This window comes from Diceros bicornis, chromosome 2 (genome assembly GCF_020826845.1).
Source record: "Diceros bicornis minor isolate mBicDic1 chromosome 2, mDicBic1.mat.cur, whole genome shotgun sequence".
Lineage (NCBI taxonomy): Eukaryota > Metazoa > Chordata > Mammalia > Perissodactyla > Rhinocerotidae > Diceros > Diceros bicornis.
The window spans coordinates 41,235,914-41,249,741 of NC_080741.1; the positions used below are offsets into that span (position 1 = coordinate 41,235,914).

At 50.3% G+C, this 13,828-nt stretch overlaps 1 protein-coding gene across 8 annotated transcripts in view; it reads left to right on the top strand.

The window, feature by feature from the left end:
• The window catches only part of XYLB (xylulokinase), a 49,302-nt gene that overhangs the window by 15,813 nt on the left and 19,661 nt on the right, over positions 1-13,828 (top strand). For 5 of the 8 annotated variants that reach the window (XR_009222136.1, XM_058555231.1, XM_058555249.1 and 2 more), the window contains exons 7-15: positions 528-593; positions 1,002-1,079; positions 2,276-2,348; positions 4,437-4,555; positions 6,161-6,242; positions 9,805-9,845; positions 10,434-10,549; positions 11,347-11,462; positions 12,195-12,268. Coding sequence is in view for 7 of the 8 variants with exons in the window: in XM_058555231.1 (XP_058411214.1) it covers positions 528-593; positions 1,002-1,079; positions 2,276-2,348; positions 4,437-4,555; positions 6,161-6,242; positions 9,805-9,845; positions 10,434-10,549; positions 11,347-11,462; positions 12,195-12,268 (765 nt within the window). In the remaining variant the exon portion in view is untranslated. The remainder of the gene's footprint in view (positions 1-527; positions 594-1,001; positions 1,080-2,275; positions 2,349-4,436; positions 4,556-6,160; positions 6,243-9,804; positions 9,846-10,433; positions 10,550-11,346; positions 11,463-12,194; positions 12,269-13,828) is intronic. The other 3 variants (XM_058555271.1, XM_058555280.1, XM_058555289.1) reach the window with 1 other exon arrangement.

The following is a 13,828-nucleotide window of genomic DNA, read 5'->3' on the forward strand; positions in this document are numbered from 1 at the left end:
GGGGGTAATGATGGCACCTCGGTTTCAGCCTCTCTAACCTGGGAATAAAAATAGGACTTACATTTTGAGTAGTTTTGAAGCTGAAAGGAGTCAATGCATGTAAGACACTTAGTGCAGCTCCCGGCAAAGTTAAAAGAAAAGAGTGTCTCTTTCCTGCTGGCTTCAGCCACAGTCCCAGGGGTGGCTACAATTGGCCCAGCTTGGGTCATGCGACCCTCACTGGAGTGGCGGGTTTGGGGATAGGGCCAACCCTACTTGGGCCACCTGAAGTGAAAAGAATGTGGGTGGGGAAAGTACTTGAGTCGCCCGCACGGGTGCCCTTGGTCAGTCACCGACGATGCTGTGTGAGGAGCAGGGCTTATTCACTCAGAGTGTTCGGCAGATAGCAAACATTTCCACATTTGAGGCTTTTTAAAAGCTTTCGTTATATTAACCAATATCTAGAGCATGCCACACTAAACTCACTTTATGGAGTTGATCGTTCCACTTAGGATTTGGGTTTTTTAGAATCTTCACTCTTTTTCCAGCGTTTTACAGGAAACCAAATCGCAAAGATTTACCAGCAGAACCCTGAGGCCTACTCACACACAGAGGTTGGTTAAACATTCCTATTTGATTGAAAGTCACAGTTGAATTCCTTTTATAATACTTACCTTTAGCATAAATACATCTCGTGTACATTGGCTAAAAACAGTGATTAGCAGACCTTAAAAACGATATATTCGGGGCTGGCCCGGTGGCGCAAGTGGTTAAGTGTGCGTGCTCTGCTGTGGTGGCCCGGGGTTCGCCGGTTCGGATCCCAGGTGCGCACCAATGCACAGCTTGTCAAGCCATGCTGTGGCAGTGTCCCATATAAAGTGGAGGAAGATGGGCATGGATGTTAGCCCAGGGCCAGTCTTCCTCAGCAAAAAGAGGAGGATTGGCAGATGTTAGCTCAGGGCCAATCTTCCTCACAAAAAACAAAAAACGATATATTCAATTTGCTTTTTTCTCGTTGTTAGGCTATTTCCAAAGAGGAGGGAAAGAATGGAATTGTGGGAAAGAGAAGTCGGGGGCTCTCCTGTCCAGAAGGGGTGGAGGTCAGGATCAGGGTGGGAGCGGTGGGGACTGGTGTCTTCCTGGGACCACCTGAGAGGGAGAGCTGGCTGCCCTTTAGGCTCTGTCCACTCAGTTTCCTGTATGGTTAATGCACATGGTGACCAGGCACTTGGTTGGTGTGGGGTCATTGTTTTCTTTGGAAGCGTGGAAACCTGGAAAGATGTGTCCCCAGCTGTGGCCCTTCAGCCAGAGCCTGCATCCCAGACACCCAGATTCCTTCCTTGATCTGCAGTTGCTGAAAGCCAGCCCTTAATGCTGCCTGAGAAGCAGCTTGACACCCTGGCTGGTGATTTTCATCTCTGAATAATTAGAAAATGATCAGCTCATGCTGAAGCTAAGTGCCTTTTTAATCTTAGAAGTTAACATGCAGTTTATTATTGAATGATTCAAGGTTCCAGATTGCTCTGCAGCATTAGCCCTTAATGTCGGTTTTGGGTGGCGGGGGCAATGAAAAACTCACTCCAAATTCTGTGTGTGGAACAAAGGTGACCTGAAGGGGACAGGACGTGAGGGCATTCTCTCCCCTGTCCAAGGGCCACGATTCCCATGTGGAAGCACAGACCCTCAGGCCGACATTTGAAATCCATTATCAATTCCCCGCCTCATGTGTGGGGTCTGTGGCTTCTGATGGGCCAGGTTTCACTTACACTTGTTCTGAACCCCCGAGAGTGTCCTTGTCAGTTCTGAGTCCTGTGGTCACACATCCCACTTCCTTTGTGACTGGTTATAAAGACCGCAGAAGTGGAGGAAGGAAGTCAGGGCACCGTGCTCCCCGGCATATGGAGTCCGGGTGGAAAACCCACTTCCCTAAGCCTGGTGTTTTCACAGGGCTTGTTGTTTTTTGTCTTTGTTGAACTTGACAGTTTTATGGCCCGTCAGAAACTGCAGAGTGAGGTGCTCTCCCAGGGAGTTGGTTCTTGGTATTCCAGCTGCTCAAAATGCTCTTGTCTGGGATACTCAGTCACTGGCATTACTGGGGCATCTTGCTCCAGGTTTCCACTTCCTTCCCCAATTTAAAACTCTTCTCATGTTGTGTGTGTATGTCAGAAGTATTCAGTTCTCTGAATAATTAGAAAATGATCAGCTCATGTTGAAGTTAAGTGCCTTTTTAATCTTAGAAGTTAACATGCAGTGCGTGGAAGTGAGTCGTATCTCACTGCATTTCTTTCTTTTACAGAGAATTTCTTTGGTCAGTAGTTTTGCTGCTTCCCTATTCCTTGGGTCTTACTCCCCGATTGACTACAGTGATGGTAAGCCTTCAGAGTCCTGGGTGTGTGCCTGCAAAGTGGGCGGGTGTGCGAGCAGTGTGAGCCTCATCTACCCTGGGTGGGTGCCAATCTTTCAGTCCTATCATCTGTTACACACAGAAAGGGAGTGTATTAGTTATCTTTTTTTGGTGTGTGTGTGAGGAAGACCAGCCCTGAGCTAACATCCAATGCCAATCCTCCTCTTTTTTGCTGAGGAAGACTGGCCCTGGGCTAACATCCATACCCATCTTCCTCTACTTTATATGGGACGCCACCACAGCATGACTTAACAAGCAGTGCGTCGGTGCACACCCGGGATCCGAACCGGCGAACCCCGGGCTGCCGCAGCGGAGCACGTGCACTTAACCGCTTGCGCCACCGGGCCGGCCTCAGTATTAGTTGTCTTGTGCTGTGTCACAAATGCCCCCAATACTTAGCAGCTGAAGACCACAGATGTTCATTATTTCACAGAGTTTCTGAAGGTCAGTAATCGGGGAGCAGCTTAGCTGGGTGGTTCTGGCTCAGGATCTCTCATGAGTTGACAGGCGAGCTGGCAGCCGGGGCTGCGGTCATCTAAAGGCTTGACTGAGGCTTGAGGATCCACTTCCAGAGCCAGATGCCTCAGTTCCTCACCATGTGGGCCTCTCATAAGACTATTAATGTCAGTGCAGCTGGGTTTCCCCCAAGTGAGGGATGAGAGAAGGAGAGAGTGGCTAAGCAGAGCCTGCAGAGTCTTTTACACCCTCATCTTGAAGGTGACATACCATCACTTCTGCTCCATCCTACTGGTCACACAGACCTACCTAAATACAGGGAGGCAGGGACCTCACAAGGGTGAACACCAGGACTTGGGGGTGAGCAGGGGCCGTCTTGGAGCCTGGCTCCCACAAGGAGTTATTTATTGAAGTTTTTGTTCACTTTTGAGGAACTCATGAGAGTTGTGAGCTTCTGGGATCAAAACTCTGTCAAAAAATAAATGTGAATGATCCCAATAAGGAAGGAAAGCTGGGAGGAGGTTGCTGAAGGAACTCTTGGATAAGCCTAGACTAAAAGGATTGTGAACAGCAGAGGAGAGGAGAGTGCAGAGCAAGAGCCCAGACCTGTGAACGTTGCTTCAGAAAAGAGTCTTGGAATGCTCTGAGCCTCCTGGGAATTCTCCCGAAGTTTTTGAGTGCTGTTGTATGCCAAGCATTATTCTAGTTTTCAGGGGGAGAAAATAAGGTGACTAAGGAGTGGTCCCCAAGCTTCCTAGAGCTAGCTCCGTAGAACTCAGACCAGCAGCACCCTAAACCTGGAATCGCCTGTGTCTACCCCGGGGCTGTTAAGCTCTGCTGGGGAAAGTCCCACCACTGTAGGCATTCCAGAGGTTCGTGTTCTTCAACCTCAGCTGGGCCCTCCACTCCGCTTCCCTCACTCTCACCTGAGAAGTCACCTCCTAATTTACCAGCTGTCTAGCCTCCTCACATGGGCAGTGACTCCATCGACCTTCCAGCCCAGCTCTGTCTGCTTCCACCTTGGCCCAGTGGAGGAGGAGGAGGGCCCTCCCCACATGTGCTCTGGGTTCTCTCCTCTGTCCCATCCTCAGGAAACCTCGGGAGAAGTAGATCATTGTAGGAATGACGTAGTGAGCTGATCTTAGTGACGAGCATGAGGAAGTTTAGAGGGGTCCGAGAGCTTTCCTTGGAAAGTTAGATGTGATTGGGCAGTCCCTGAGGGCTGACCCCTGTCAGCACCAGGGCTGCCTCCGAGTAGACACCTTGAACCCCAGGGGCCATGAAGAGCAGTTCCCAGTCAACATATTGCTCGTAGTTCCCCTCCCGCGGCCAGGCCTTAGAGCAGCAGGCTTCCAGATCAGCTGTGATGTCTGAGCCTGTGAGGCGTATTTGGAGGAGGTGGTGGGGCCGTGTGTTTCCAAAGGCCCTGCTGGCCTCCGGTTCTCTGGTTTCAGAATGACCCAGTCATGTTGTATACATTCCATTGGGAAAGAGCTCCAGGTATAAGTTTGCTGTGGGAGAATGATCTGTTCTCGGCTAGATTTGTGCATTTCTACAAAAGGTCCTGTTTATGTTTCTTGTTTTCTTCCTTCCTTAGGTTCTGGAATGAATTTGTTGCAGATCCAGGACAAGGTCTGGTCGCAGGCTTGCCTCGGTGCCTGCGCACCTCATTTAGAGGAAAAGCTTGGCTCCCCAGTACCATCCTGCTCAGTTGTGGTAGGTCCCTTTCTGGTGATGTTGGCAGCTATTAGGGAAGCAGTGCAGTACACACACACACACACTCTCACACTCACACTCATTCATTCATTTACACACAGGCGTACACACATGGGATTTTCAGTTTAGTATAAGACAAGTGTTTGACATGGTCAAAGCAAGGGGTCTGGATCAGTGCCTTGTACTTAGTAGGCACTCAGGTACGTATATAGATTACTGCCCCATGGCAGTGGGGGGGACTTTGGAAGATTCCACTAGAAATTTTTTAGAATAGGAAAAAAAATTGACGGCGTAAGTCCCAAAGTGATTGCGCACCTTAGGAAAAAATGGACAGAATGTTAAAATTTTAGGGCTAGGGACTACCACTGAGGCTTGAAGCAGGCAATCTGGAGAAAATAAAAAGAAATGCCAGTGAGCCTGGCAGAGCACAGGCCCTGGTGCCAGACTGCCTGGTATGGAATCCTGGCTCTACCACTAACCGGCTCTGTGACTTTAGTCTGTGCCTCAGTTTCCTTGTCATTTCCATTGTTCCTGGAACAATGGGAGTAGTAATACTTTCTGTCTCCTGGGGCTATTGTACAGAATAAAAGAATTCGTGCATTTAAAGTGCTTAAGATAGTACCTGGTCCCACGGTAATAATAAAAACATTTAACCATGAGTGTGGCACTCCCATCGGAATAGACGCTGGCTGTGAACGCCCTGGTTTCTCCTCAGTGACAGGCTAAGTTCTTGGCTGTTCTGTGGGGAGAATGGAGTAGAGAAAGACCTGGACCCTGCTCTCAGGGCCTTTTGGCGGGGAGCACATGCCACACAGCCAGAACAACCAGAAATCTGGGGTGGGACAGAGTGTTGGCTATGAAGCAGGAAGGGTCCCTGAGGCCTGGGGAGAGTCGTGGAGCTGGGAGGGGTGGGCTGTGAGGATGACTGGGCTATCTCGAGGCCTGGCCACAGATGTACTTTTCTGAGATCAACACTGACATGCTGAAAACAGCCTTTGCCACCGTGAACAGAATCTCAAAGCCACACCCTCATCATCCAGCGTGTGCAGGGAGGCCAGCGCAGAGCTTGAGGAAGGGCGTCCTTAAGGGAAGAAAAGTTTGCTCTGTGGCCCTGGAGTCCCCTCCCCCACACTGCCTTTTTTGGTTTATTTTCCTTAGAACGGTGACCTCTGCACTTGCGTGTCCCATTACTCTTAATCTGATTGCTGGGCTGATAGAGCCTGCGTGTCAGGCATTGTCTGCTTCCATGAGTTTGCTTACTGATGTCCTCTTGTTACTAATGTGTTTATTTTTAATGCTATATCCAGGATTTGGAGGTTGCAAAGCAAATACAAGTTGGGGATTGGTTTGTTTTAGCTGCCTTGAATTTCAAAATCAAGTGGTCTTTGAGGCGGTGGGATGGCCTCATGTTCGTGGTTCCAAACCTGTGCCGGGCTCCTCTGGCATCTTGTGAACAGGAGGGACACCCCTGGGTTGCGACGGGGAGTGATGCGACTCCAGGCTCAGTGGCCTGGAGCTGGTAACATTCCCATGGCCTGAGGTGTGGCCAGCTGTGCCGAGCAGGGGGATTTGCCTCAGCAGAGCGTGCTTGCTTTTTCTCCTCAGGGAGCCATTTCTTCCTACTATGTCCAGCGCTATGGATTTCCTCCAGGATGCAAAGTGGTGGCCTTCACTGGGGACAACCCAGGTGAGTACCTCGGGGATTTCATTCCCCAAGCAGCCCGACTTGGTCCGTGCTGGACATTTCAGAACGCCCATCCGGCCTCTTGGTAAGCCCTTCTGTGGCGGGACCCCTCCCGCGCTGGCTGCCTGCCCCACTGCTGGCCTGAAATCAGACTCCTTGTACCTGCCCCACCTTGGCCCTGACTCTGCCCTCAGGAGCCACTCAGGGCCGCCCCCCCAGGTGAAAACTGATCAGCGATTGAAGAAGGCAGTTGTGCCCACCCCTCCTCAACTGCCTTTTCTCTTCCAAGCTAAACACCTCAGTTCCTCCATCCCTTCTTCTAGAACAGTTTTGAGTCTCCACCCTGGTCATTTGATCTATAGGTATGACATTCCTCATCTACACACCTTCTCTCCTCCTCTGGGCTCTTCTCTTCCTCCTCCTCTTCTCCTCCACGGCTTCCTGAGGCTCAAGCCTGGAGGAGCCATCAGGTCTCTGAAGAAAGGCCAGGTGGCCACGCTGGTACCCCCAGACTGCTGCCCCTGGACCCCACTCTGCAGCCCTTTTCCTAGCGAGCCCCCGGTCAGGGTTGCCAGATATAGTAACTACAAATACAGGACACCCAGTGAAATTTGAATTCCAGAGGAACAACGCGTAATTATGTAGTATAAGTGTGTCCTGTGCAATATTCTTAATTTCAGATAACAACAAATGATTTTTCAGTGTAAGTATGTCCCAAATATTGTTTCTCTGAAATTCAAATTTCACTGAGCGTCCTATATTTTATCTGGCAACTCTACCCTAAATTGCCCTCCTAGGTAGCCGTTCCTACTGCATGTAAGAGGATTTGGGCTGCTGCGTGGGTGGAGTCCGGGTCTACTGTCACGGGGAGTCTCTTCCCTTCTGAGAACCACTCCTGCTTCTCTCTGTGGTCAGGGAGTGTGGGGCTCTATTTCTTCTATTTCCAACTCCTTTTAAAAACATTTATTTTCAGTTATTTTCTGACTTCAGCCTTTCTTCCGCTTTCCACACCCATCAGCCTCCCTGTACTTACCTCCTATTGGTTATACAGATGAGAAGGACGTGAACGTCAAAAATAAATCAATAAATAAGAGAGAGATGCACGTGTCTGGGAGGGGAGTTGTCTGCCTAGAAGTGGAGCTGAAGGTGTTTGTTAAAACTCATCCATCAGGGGGCCGGCCCGGTGGCGCAAGCAGTTAAGTGCGCGCGCTCTGCTGCGGCGGCCCTGGGGTTCACCGGATGGGATCCTCGTTGCGCATGGACGCACCGCTTGGCAAGCCATGCTGTGGCGGCATCCCATGTAAAGTGGAGGAGGATTGGCATGGAGGTTAGCCCAGGGCCAGTGTTCCTCAGCAAAAAAAAAAAAAGAGGAGGATTGGCAGATGTTAGCACAGGGCTGATCTTCCTCACAAAAAAAAAAAACAAAACTCATCCATCATAATTATGATGATTGATTTTGATCATCAGTTCAATCAATTTTGATTATGATCTTCATAATTATGATGATGATTATTATTATGTTCCATATTTTCTGCATTGTCTATGTATACCTTTGTGACCAGGAAAAAACATTTAAGCTGCTGCTTCTACTGTCACTGCCACCACTGCGAATAACACTCGTGGTGCTCCTAGGTCTGCTTTGGTCCTGTCTGCTTTGGGCATGAGGGCACAGTTGGGACTTCCCTGCCACACTTGTGGTTGCATCAATGTCCTGGCTGTGACCCATCCCTCTTGGGATGGCCGGGCTCTGGCATCTGGAGGGAACACCCAGGAGCCAGACAAGGGCCCTCCCTGTCCCTGAGCAGTTTCCATAGACTCTCACACAGAGCCCTGTTGTAAAAGCACAAAGCCAAACAGAGCAGGTTTTGGGGAAGGGACCCTAGTGATCCTGATCCAGAGGTGAAAGGGAGATGGAGGCTGCTGGACAAGTGGCCGGATTTCAGCAGCAGTGAGATAGGAAGCCTGTTGCTCTGTCCCCTGGGTGCCTGCATTTGAGAGGCTCTGGCCTGCAGTGTGCATGTTCTGGTGCCCCAGGCTCCCAGGGGACGCTCAGGCACCAGTTCCTGTCAGCCCTAATGGCTGGGAGGTCTAGCCTCCCTCAGAAAAGAATAGTCAGTGTACAATCACCGATTCAGGAAACTTCTCCACTTTGTGGGCCACATCTGTCTTCCTTTCAAAATGAAAATAACTTCATGGAATCTCATTAGGAAAATGTATATTCTTATACCTACTTTATCAACTAGAAGAATGTCAGGGAGAATAATGGGCCTGCTTTTTAACCACTGAAGTGTGAGCTTCTGGGCATGTTTGAGTGAGAATGACAAAGAAGCGGCTATCTAATCCTTCCTCTTAGACTTTGGTTTCAGGCTGAATGTTCGCTGAATATTGGACATACCAGGTGGCTAGCCTTCAGCCAGTCTCTCCCTAAGTCTGACCTTTAGTTTACTGCTGCCTTAAGTAATACATTAGTTGCTCCTTCGTTAGAACAACAATAAGAAGCAAACAGACTAACAAAGGCTCATCATGCTTTTTTCTTATTCACAAGGGATACTTCACTGCAGAAAACAATTTTAAATGCTGACAAACCAAAGGAAGAATGTAAAAATCATCCATAATCCTTAACCCAGAAACAACCACAGTTAGAATTTTGATGGCTGTCCTTCCAGCTTTCTTTCCATGCTCATAAATAAACATATTTTATTCCAACTTGGGCAATATTGTCGTGCAACATCATTTTAATGGCTTTCTAGGGTTCACTTGTCTCAGCATTTATTCTTCCAGTCTCCTGTGGATGGAGGTTAGCATGGCTTCCATGTTTGGACAATACAAACAGTGTTGAGATGCACATCCTGTCTTGTCCCTTGTCCTTCTAGGATAATTACCAGAGGTAGGATTCCTGGATCCAAGGCTGTGACACACACCGCTGATTGTACCTCGCCAGCAATGCTTGAGTACACCTGTTCTTCCCCACGTTTCTCCTTCTGCTCACTCATTCATTCATTCACTTGACGTTCAGTGAGCACCTACTGCGTGCTACCTACTAAGGCCTTCCTTCAGTTCCAGAGGACCTCAGTGAACAAGGCGGATAAAGATCGCTGTTGTGGGCCTCACATCTAAGGGGGACAGACAGCCAACAGAACTTCGTCCCTTCCATTCCACTGGGGTGGAAGACAGCCCCTCACTCCTGCCTCGCCTTTGTCTTTCTCTGCCATGTGCATCCTGGTGTCTTGACTTGGCCGCCTTGGTTCTCTGCACTTCTGGCAGCCTCTGACTGTGGGTGGGGAGTTTGGACCCCTTTAGGAGAGGCTTCCCAGCCCAAATCAGAGCCCCTGACCCCAGAGACTCTACCTTCTCACCCCTGGGAGCTTCCCTTGGGGCCTCCTTCCCTGGGAGCTTCCCTTAGCGCCTTCCCTTGGAGCTCACCCTGTTCCTGCCTCTACCCTAGCATGTGTGTGGGGGTGAGACGTGGGGGCTGTGCTCCCATCTTGGGGGTGACAGAGGGGTGGTTTGCTTTGTGGCTTCCATGTGACCTCCAGCTAACCAGAGGCTCCCTTCCCATTCTCAGCATCGCTGGCAGGCATGAGGCTGGAGGAAGGTGACATTGCGGTAAGGTAACTTCTCACACTCCTAGAGAGGCAGAGTCAGCTCTCTCTGCCCTGGGGGACATGAGTGCTGGGTCTTGGCAGCATCTTTGCTGCCTATCAGAGGGTCTGCTGGTCCCAAAAGGTAGCTGAGGGAGGAGATAGGGAGACCCAGGCCCCAAGACCTGCCCACATCTCCTCTCTTAGAAGGTGAGTTGCCTTTGCTGAGTGAGCAGGTCCCCTGCCTGCCTTGACAGTGGCCAGTCTTGGTAGGCACAGTGGCAGAGGGATCAGACTCTTGGCCAGAAGACTCTGAGCTCCCCAGATGAATAAAGACCTGCTGGGTCTAGTGGGAAAGTCATTTGGGGAACCAGTTGTCACCCAAACCATTAGTTAGATGCAGTTGTGGCAAGTTTGAAAAAATCAGCCCGCAGGGTCCATGAGAGCCTGGATCCCGGGAGCTGACTTTGGACTCATCTGGTGTGGGCGGGTCAGAAGAGTTTTTCTCTGAGGAAGTGGCATTTAATCTGAGGTCTGCAGCATGAGGAGGGAAGTGATGAGGGTCAGGGGCTGGGCAGGGACTGAGGCCTCACCTCTGCCCATCTCTCCCCAGGTCAGCCTAGGCACCAGCGACACCCTATTTCTCTGGCTCCAGGAGCCCACGCCTGCCCTGGAAGGCCACATCTTCTGCAACCCGGTTGACACCCAGCACTACATGGCGCTCCTCTGGTAGGCGAGGTGGGGGGAGGAGGTGCAGGCAAGTATGGCACCATCCTGAGCACCCCTCGTCGTTCTACTAGTCAGGGTCTTGTCAGCAGCTGAGACCCCACAGACTCATTGGGTCTTGCTGACAGCAGAGCTGAGTGAGGAAGAACCCAGGACCTGGAATTCCCCCCAAACCTGGATTCAAATCCCGACCCCAACGCCTATATCCTCTGTGGCCTGGGGTGGGCCCTGTAGCGTCTCTGAGCCACACTTTGCTCATAAAATTGAGAGAATAAGAGGTTTACTTTATAGTGTTGTTATGACGTGTCTGGCTGGTGGTAAACCTTCAAGAAGTGGTAGTAGGGACATCCTGCTTCCTGACAGTTCTCACGGAAGGGATGTGCTCTGTGTCCTGACCACAGGCCTTTGGAGACCTGCTAGAAGCTACGGAGGGAGGTTTCTGAGCCTCTAAGCCCCAGGAACCATTGGAGCATAAGTAGATCTAGTAAATACAGCCACCCCCCCTCCATTGTCCAGGTAGTACAAGGTGTAGAAACCACAGCTCCCTGTCTCTTCCTGGGGTCCTTTTTGGCAACCTCCTCTGTAAACAGAGCCCAAGACAAGTGCATTTCCCAGTGACTCCTTGGGATGTGTGCCAGGCCTGATCTCCGAGGGAGAACCTCAGATCCCTGCCATGCACTGGCTGGGGGTTGTGGTCCAGCCTGACCTGCAGCCCCTCTACTTGCGACTCCTCACTGAAACACGTGGGTCCAATCAGCAAGCACTGGGTCCCTCTCTCAGGGTTGTGTGCACTTCTGCAGCTTTAAGAATGGCTCCCTCATGAGAGAGAAGATCCGCGATGAGTCTGCTTCCCGTTCCTGGAGCGAGTTCTCTAAGGCACTGCAGTCCACAGAGATGGGGAATGGCGGAAACCTGGGTAGGCTGTTTGGTGATGCCTGGGCCTGTGAAGGGGCAGCAGCTGCTGGTGGGAGGGACAGGGCCTGGGCCCCCATGAGTAGGGGGTGAGGGCCATGGAGAAGCCAAGGGGAGCCCTGTCTGTCTATACTTCTGCTCCAAGGGCATTACGAACTAGTGTGAGGCCCCATGATCTGAGTGAGGTCGGGCCATGAGGCTGCTCTTGGCTGCTGCTTCATGCTCTGAGTGGAAGATCAGGCCAGAGCTGCATCTTCTGTCACCCTCAAAGCCCCTGGTGACAGCATCAGAGATGGCAGCCACAGTGCCTACTCTACCCTGGTGAATCCATATAAAAACAAAAAATCCGTATGCAACTTTCTGTCCCAGACACAGAGTTCTGTTGGGACAAGTGCCCAGCGTCTGGGGCAGGCCTTCTGAGCAGGGAGGGGATGTGCTTCCCTTGATCAAACCTTTGCTGGTGTGCTAGGGTTAGTTTGGCGGCTGCCTCCTGGCCTGGGCTGCCAGGTGAGGTTAGGAAGAGTTCTTCTCTAGGAAAATTTGGCCTAGGCTTTCAGGTTCCCCTCTGTCCTGCTGGAGAGGAGCTGAGAATAGTCACAGGTCTCATCTGGGGGACAAGAGGGGCTCAGGGGACAGGGATATGGGGTCATTTCACCCTGCTCTTTTCTAAGTCTTTGAGAAGCCTATCTTTTGTTTTTGACCCCTGGCAGCTAATCTCTTCCTGGTCTTGTTTCAGGTTTTTATTTTGACGTAATGGAGATCACCCCTGAAATTATTGGGCGTCATAGGTTTAGTGCAGAAAACCATGAGGTACGTGTGTTGTTGGTGTTGGAGCTACATTGGCTCAAGTTTTGACGATTAAATTTAACAATAACCTATCAAATTATGCTACTTTTAGGGATCTCATTTATTCACTGTTCCATTGATATAACAAACATTTTTGACATGCCAGGGTGCATTTTAGATGGTGGGGAGTCAGCAGGATCTGAGACAGACGCCATCTTTTCTCATAAGGAGGAGTCAGAACACCTAAGGATCCTCCCTGAGCTAACATGTCTCACACTGACTGTCACTGAGTGTCACAGAGCCTGTTTCCTTGGCGAGCTTTATCCTCCACCTCCTGAGAACTCACAGATCTCCAGATGAATTTATTTCTTCCTGATTGATAGAGCCTCTGGGATGGGAGGCACTAACATTTGCCGGTATTTGTTGAGTGCTGTTTGGTTCCAGGCGTTCTCCTGGTGGTTTTCTGTATCTTCCTCACTTACTTCTCAGAGCAACTCTGTGAGGTTGGTATTATCATCCTTTTAATAGATGGAGAAATTGAGGCCCAAAGAGGCTAAATAATGCACCCAAGTCACGAGGGCCTAGGTGGTGGAGGGAGGTCAAACCCCGTCTTCTCTGGCCCTAAAGCTGCTGTTTGCTTTCCCCTCCACCATGTGGCCTTTCCCAGGGTGGACTTGGTCCGTACTTGCTGCTTTAAATTGACTTTTCTGTGAGATAGTTACCAGAAAGTCATCATCACGTTTTGGATTGCACCTGAGAGACGTTTCCAACCCTAGTAAATGTCTGGAGAGCTTCAGTAAGTCTCTCTGTCTAGTGACTGTACCAGTTAGAGTTGGCGTTTGATTATGTGGCTGATGATGACATTACATGTTGGATTATAAATGGAAAGCTTTATATAAAGTATAGGGGGTTCATCTCCGTCTTCTGATGGGGGATCAATTTGGTTTCTCTTGTCATAGAAGATATGCCTGTTCTCTTTTGTGTAAATCCATCTAGGTTTGTCAAGGAGAAGGTAGTTTTCTTCATTCATTCATTCGATCAACAGATATGTATGATTGGTGCCAGGCACTGGGGACACAAAGGAGAGCAAGACACACGTGGTCCCTGCTCCATGGAGCCCATTGTCTAGGAGGGAGACGGATAGTAAACAAGTGAACGAACACATATACGATTATGGTGTGTGACATGGCCAGGAAGGAAAAGAAAAAAGCACCACAGAGAAAGCAGGGGCGGGGCTGGGGGGACTTGCCCCAGATGGGGTGACCAGGTACAGCATCTCTGAGGAGGAGGCCTTGAGGTCGAGACTTGAAGGATGAGAAGGATTCCACTGCGGGAAGAGTGGGAAGACTTCCAGGCAGAGGGAACAGGTTGAGGAAGAGAAAGTAGGTGAGTCAGGTGGAGTAGTTCGTGAGGGAGGGAGTGGCAGCATCTATCAGTGGTCTCAGGCTGGTGAAACGGGCGAGGCTAGAGTTGACGCCCATCAGTGTTATCTTGAAGGATGCTCCATGGTTGGGAGTTCTCAGCATAAGCTCCTGGCTCTCACTTAGTGAGTGTCCACGATATAGATCAGGCTCTGTTGTCTGA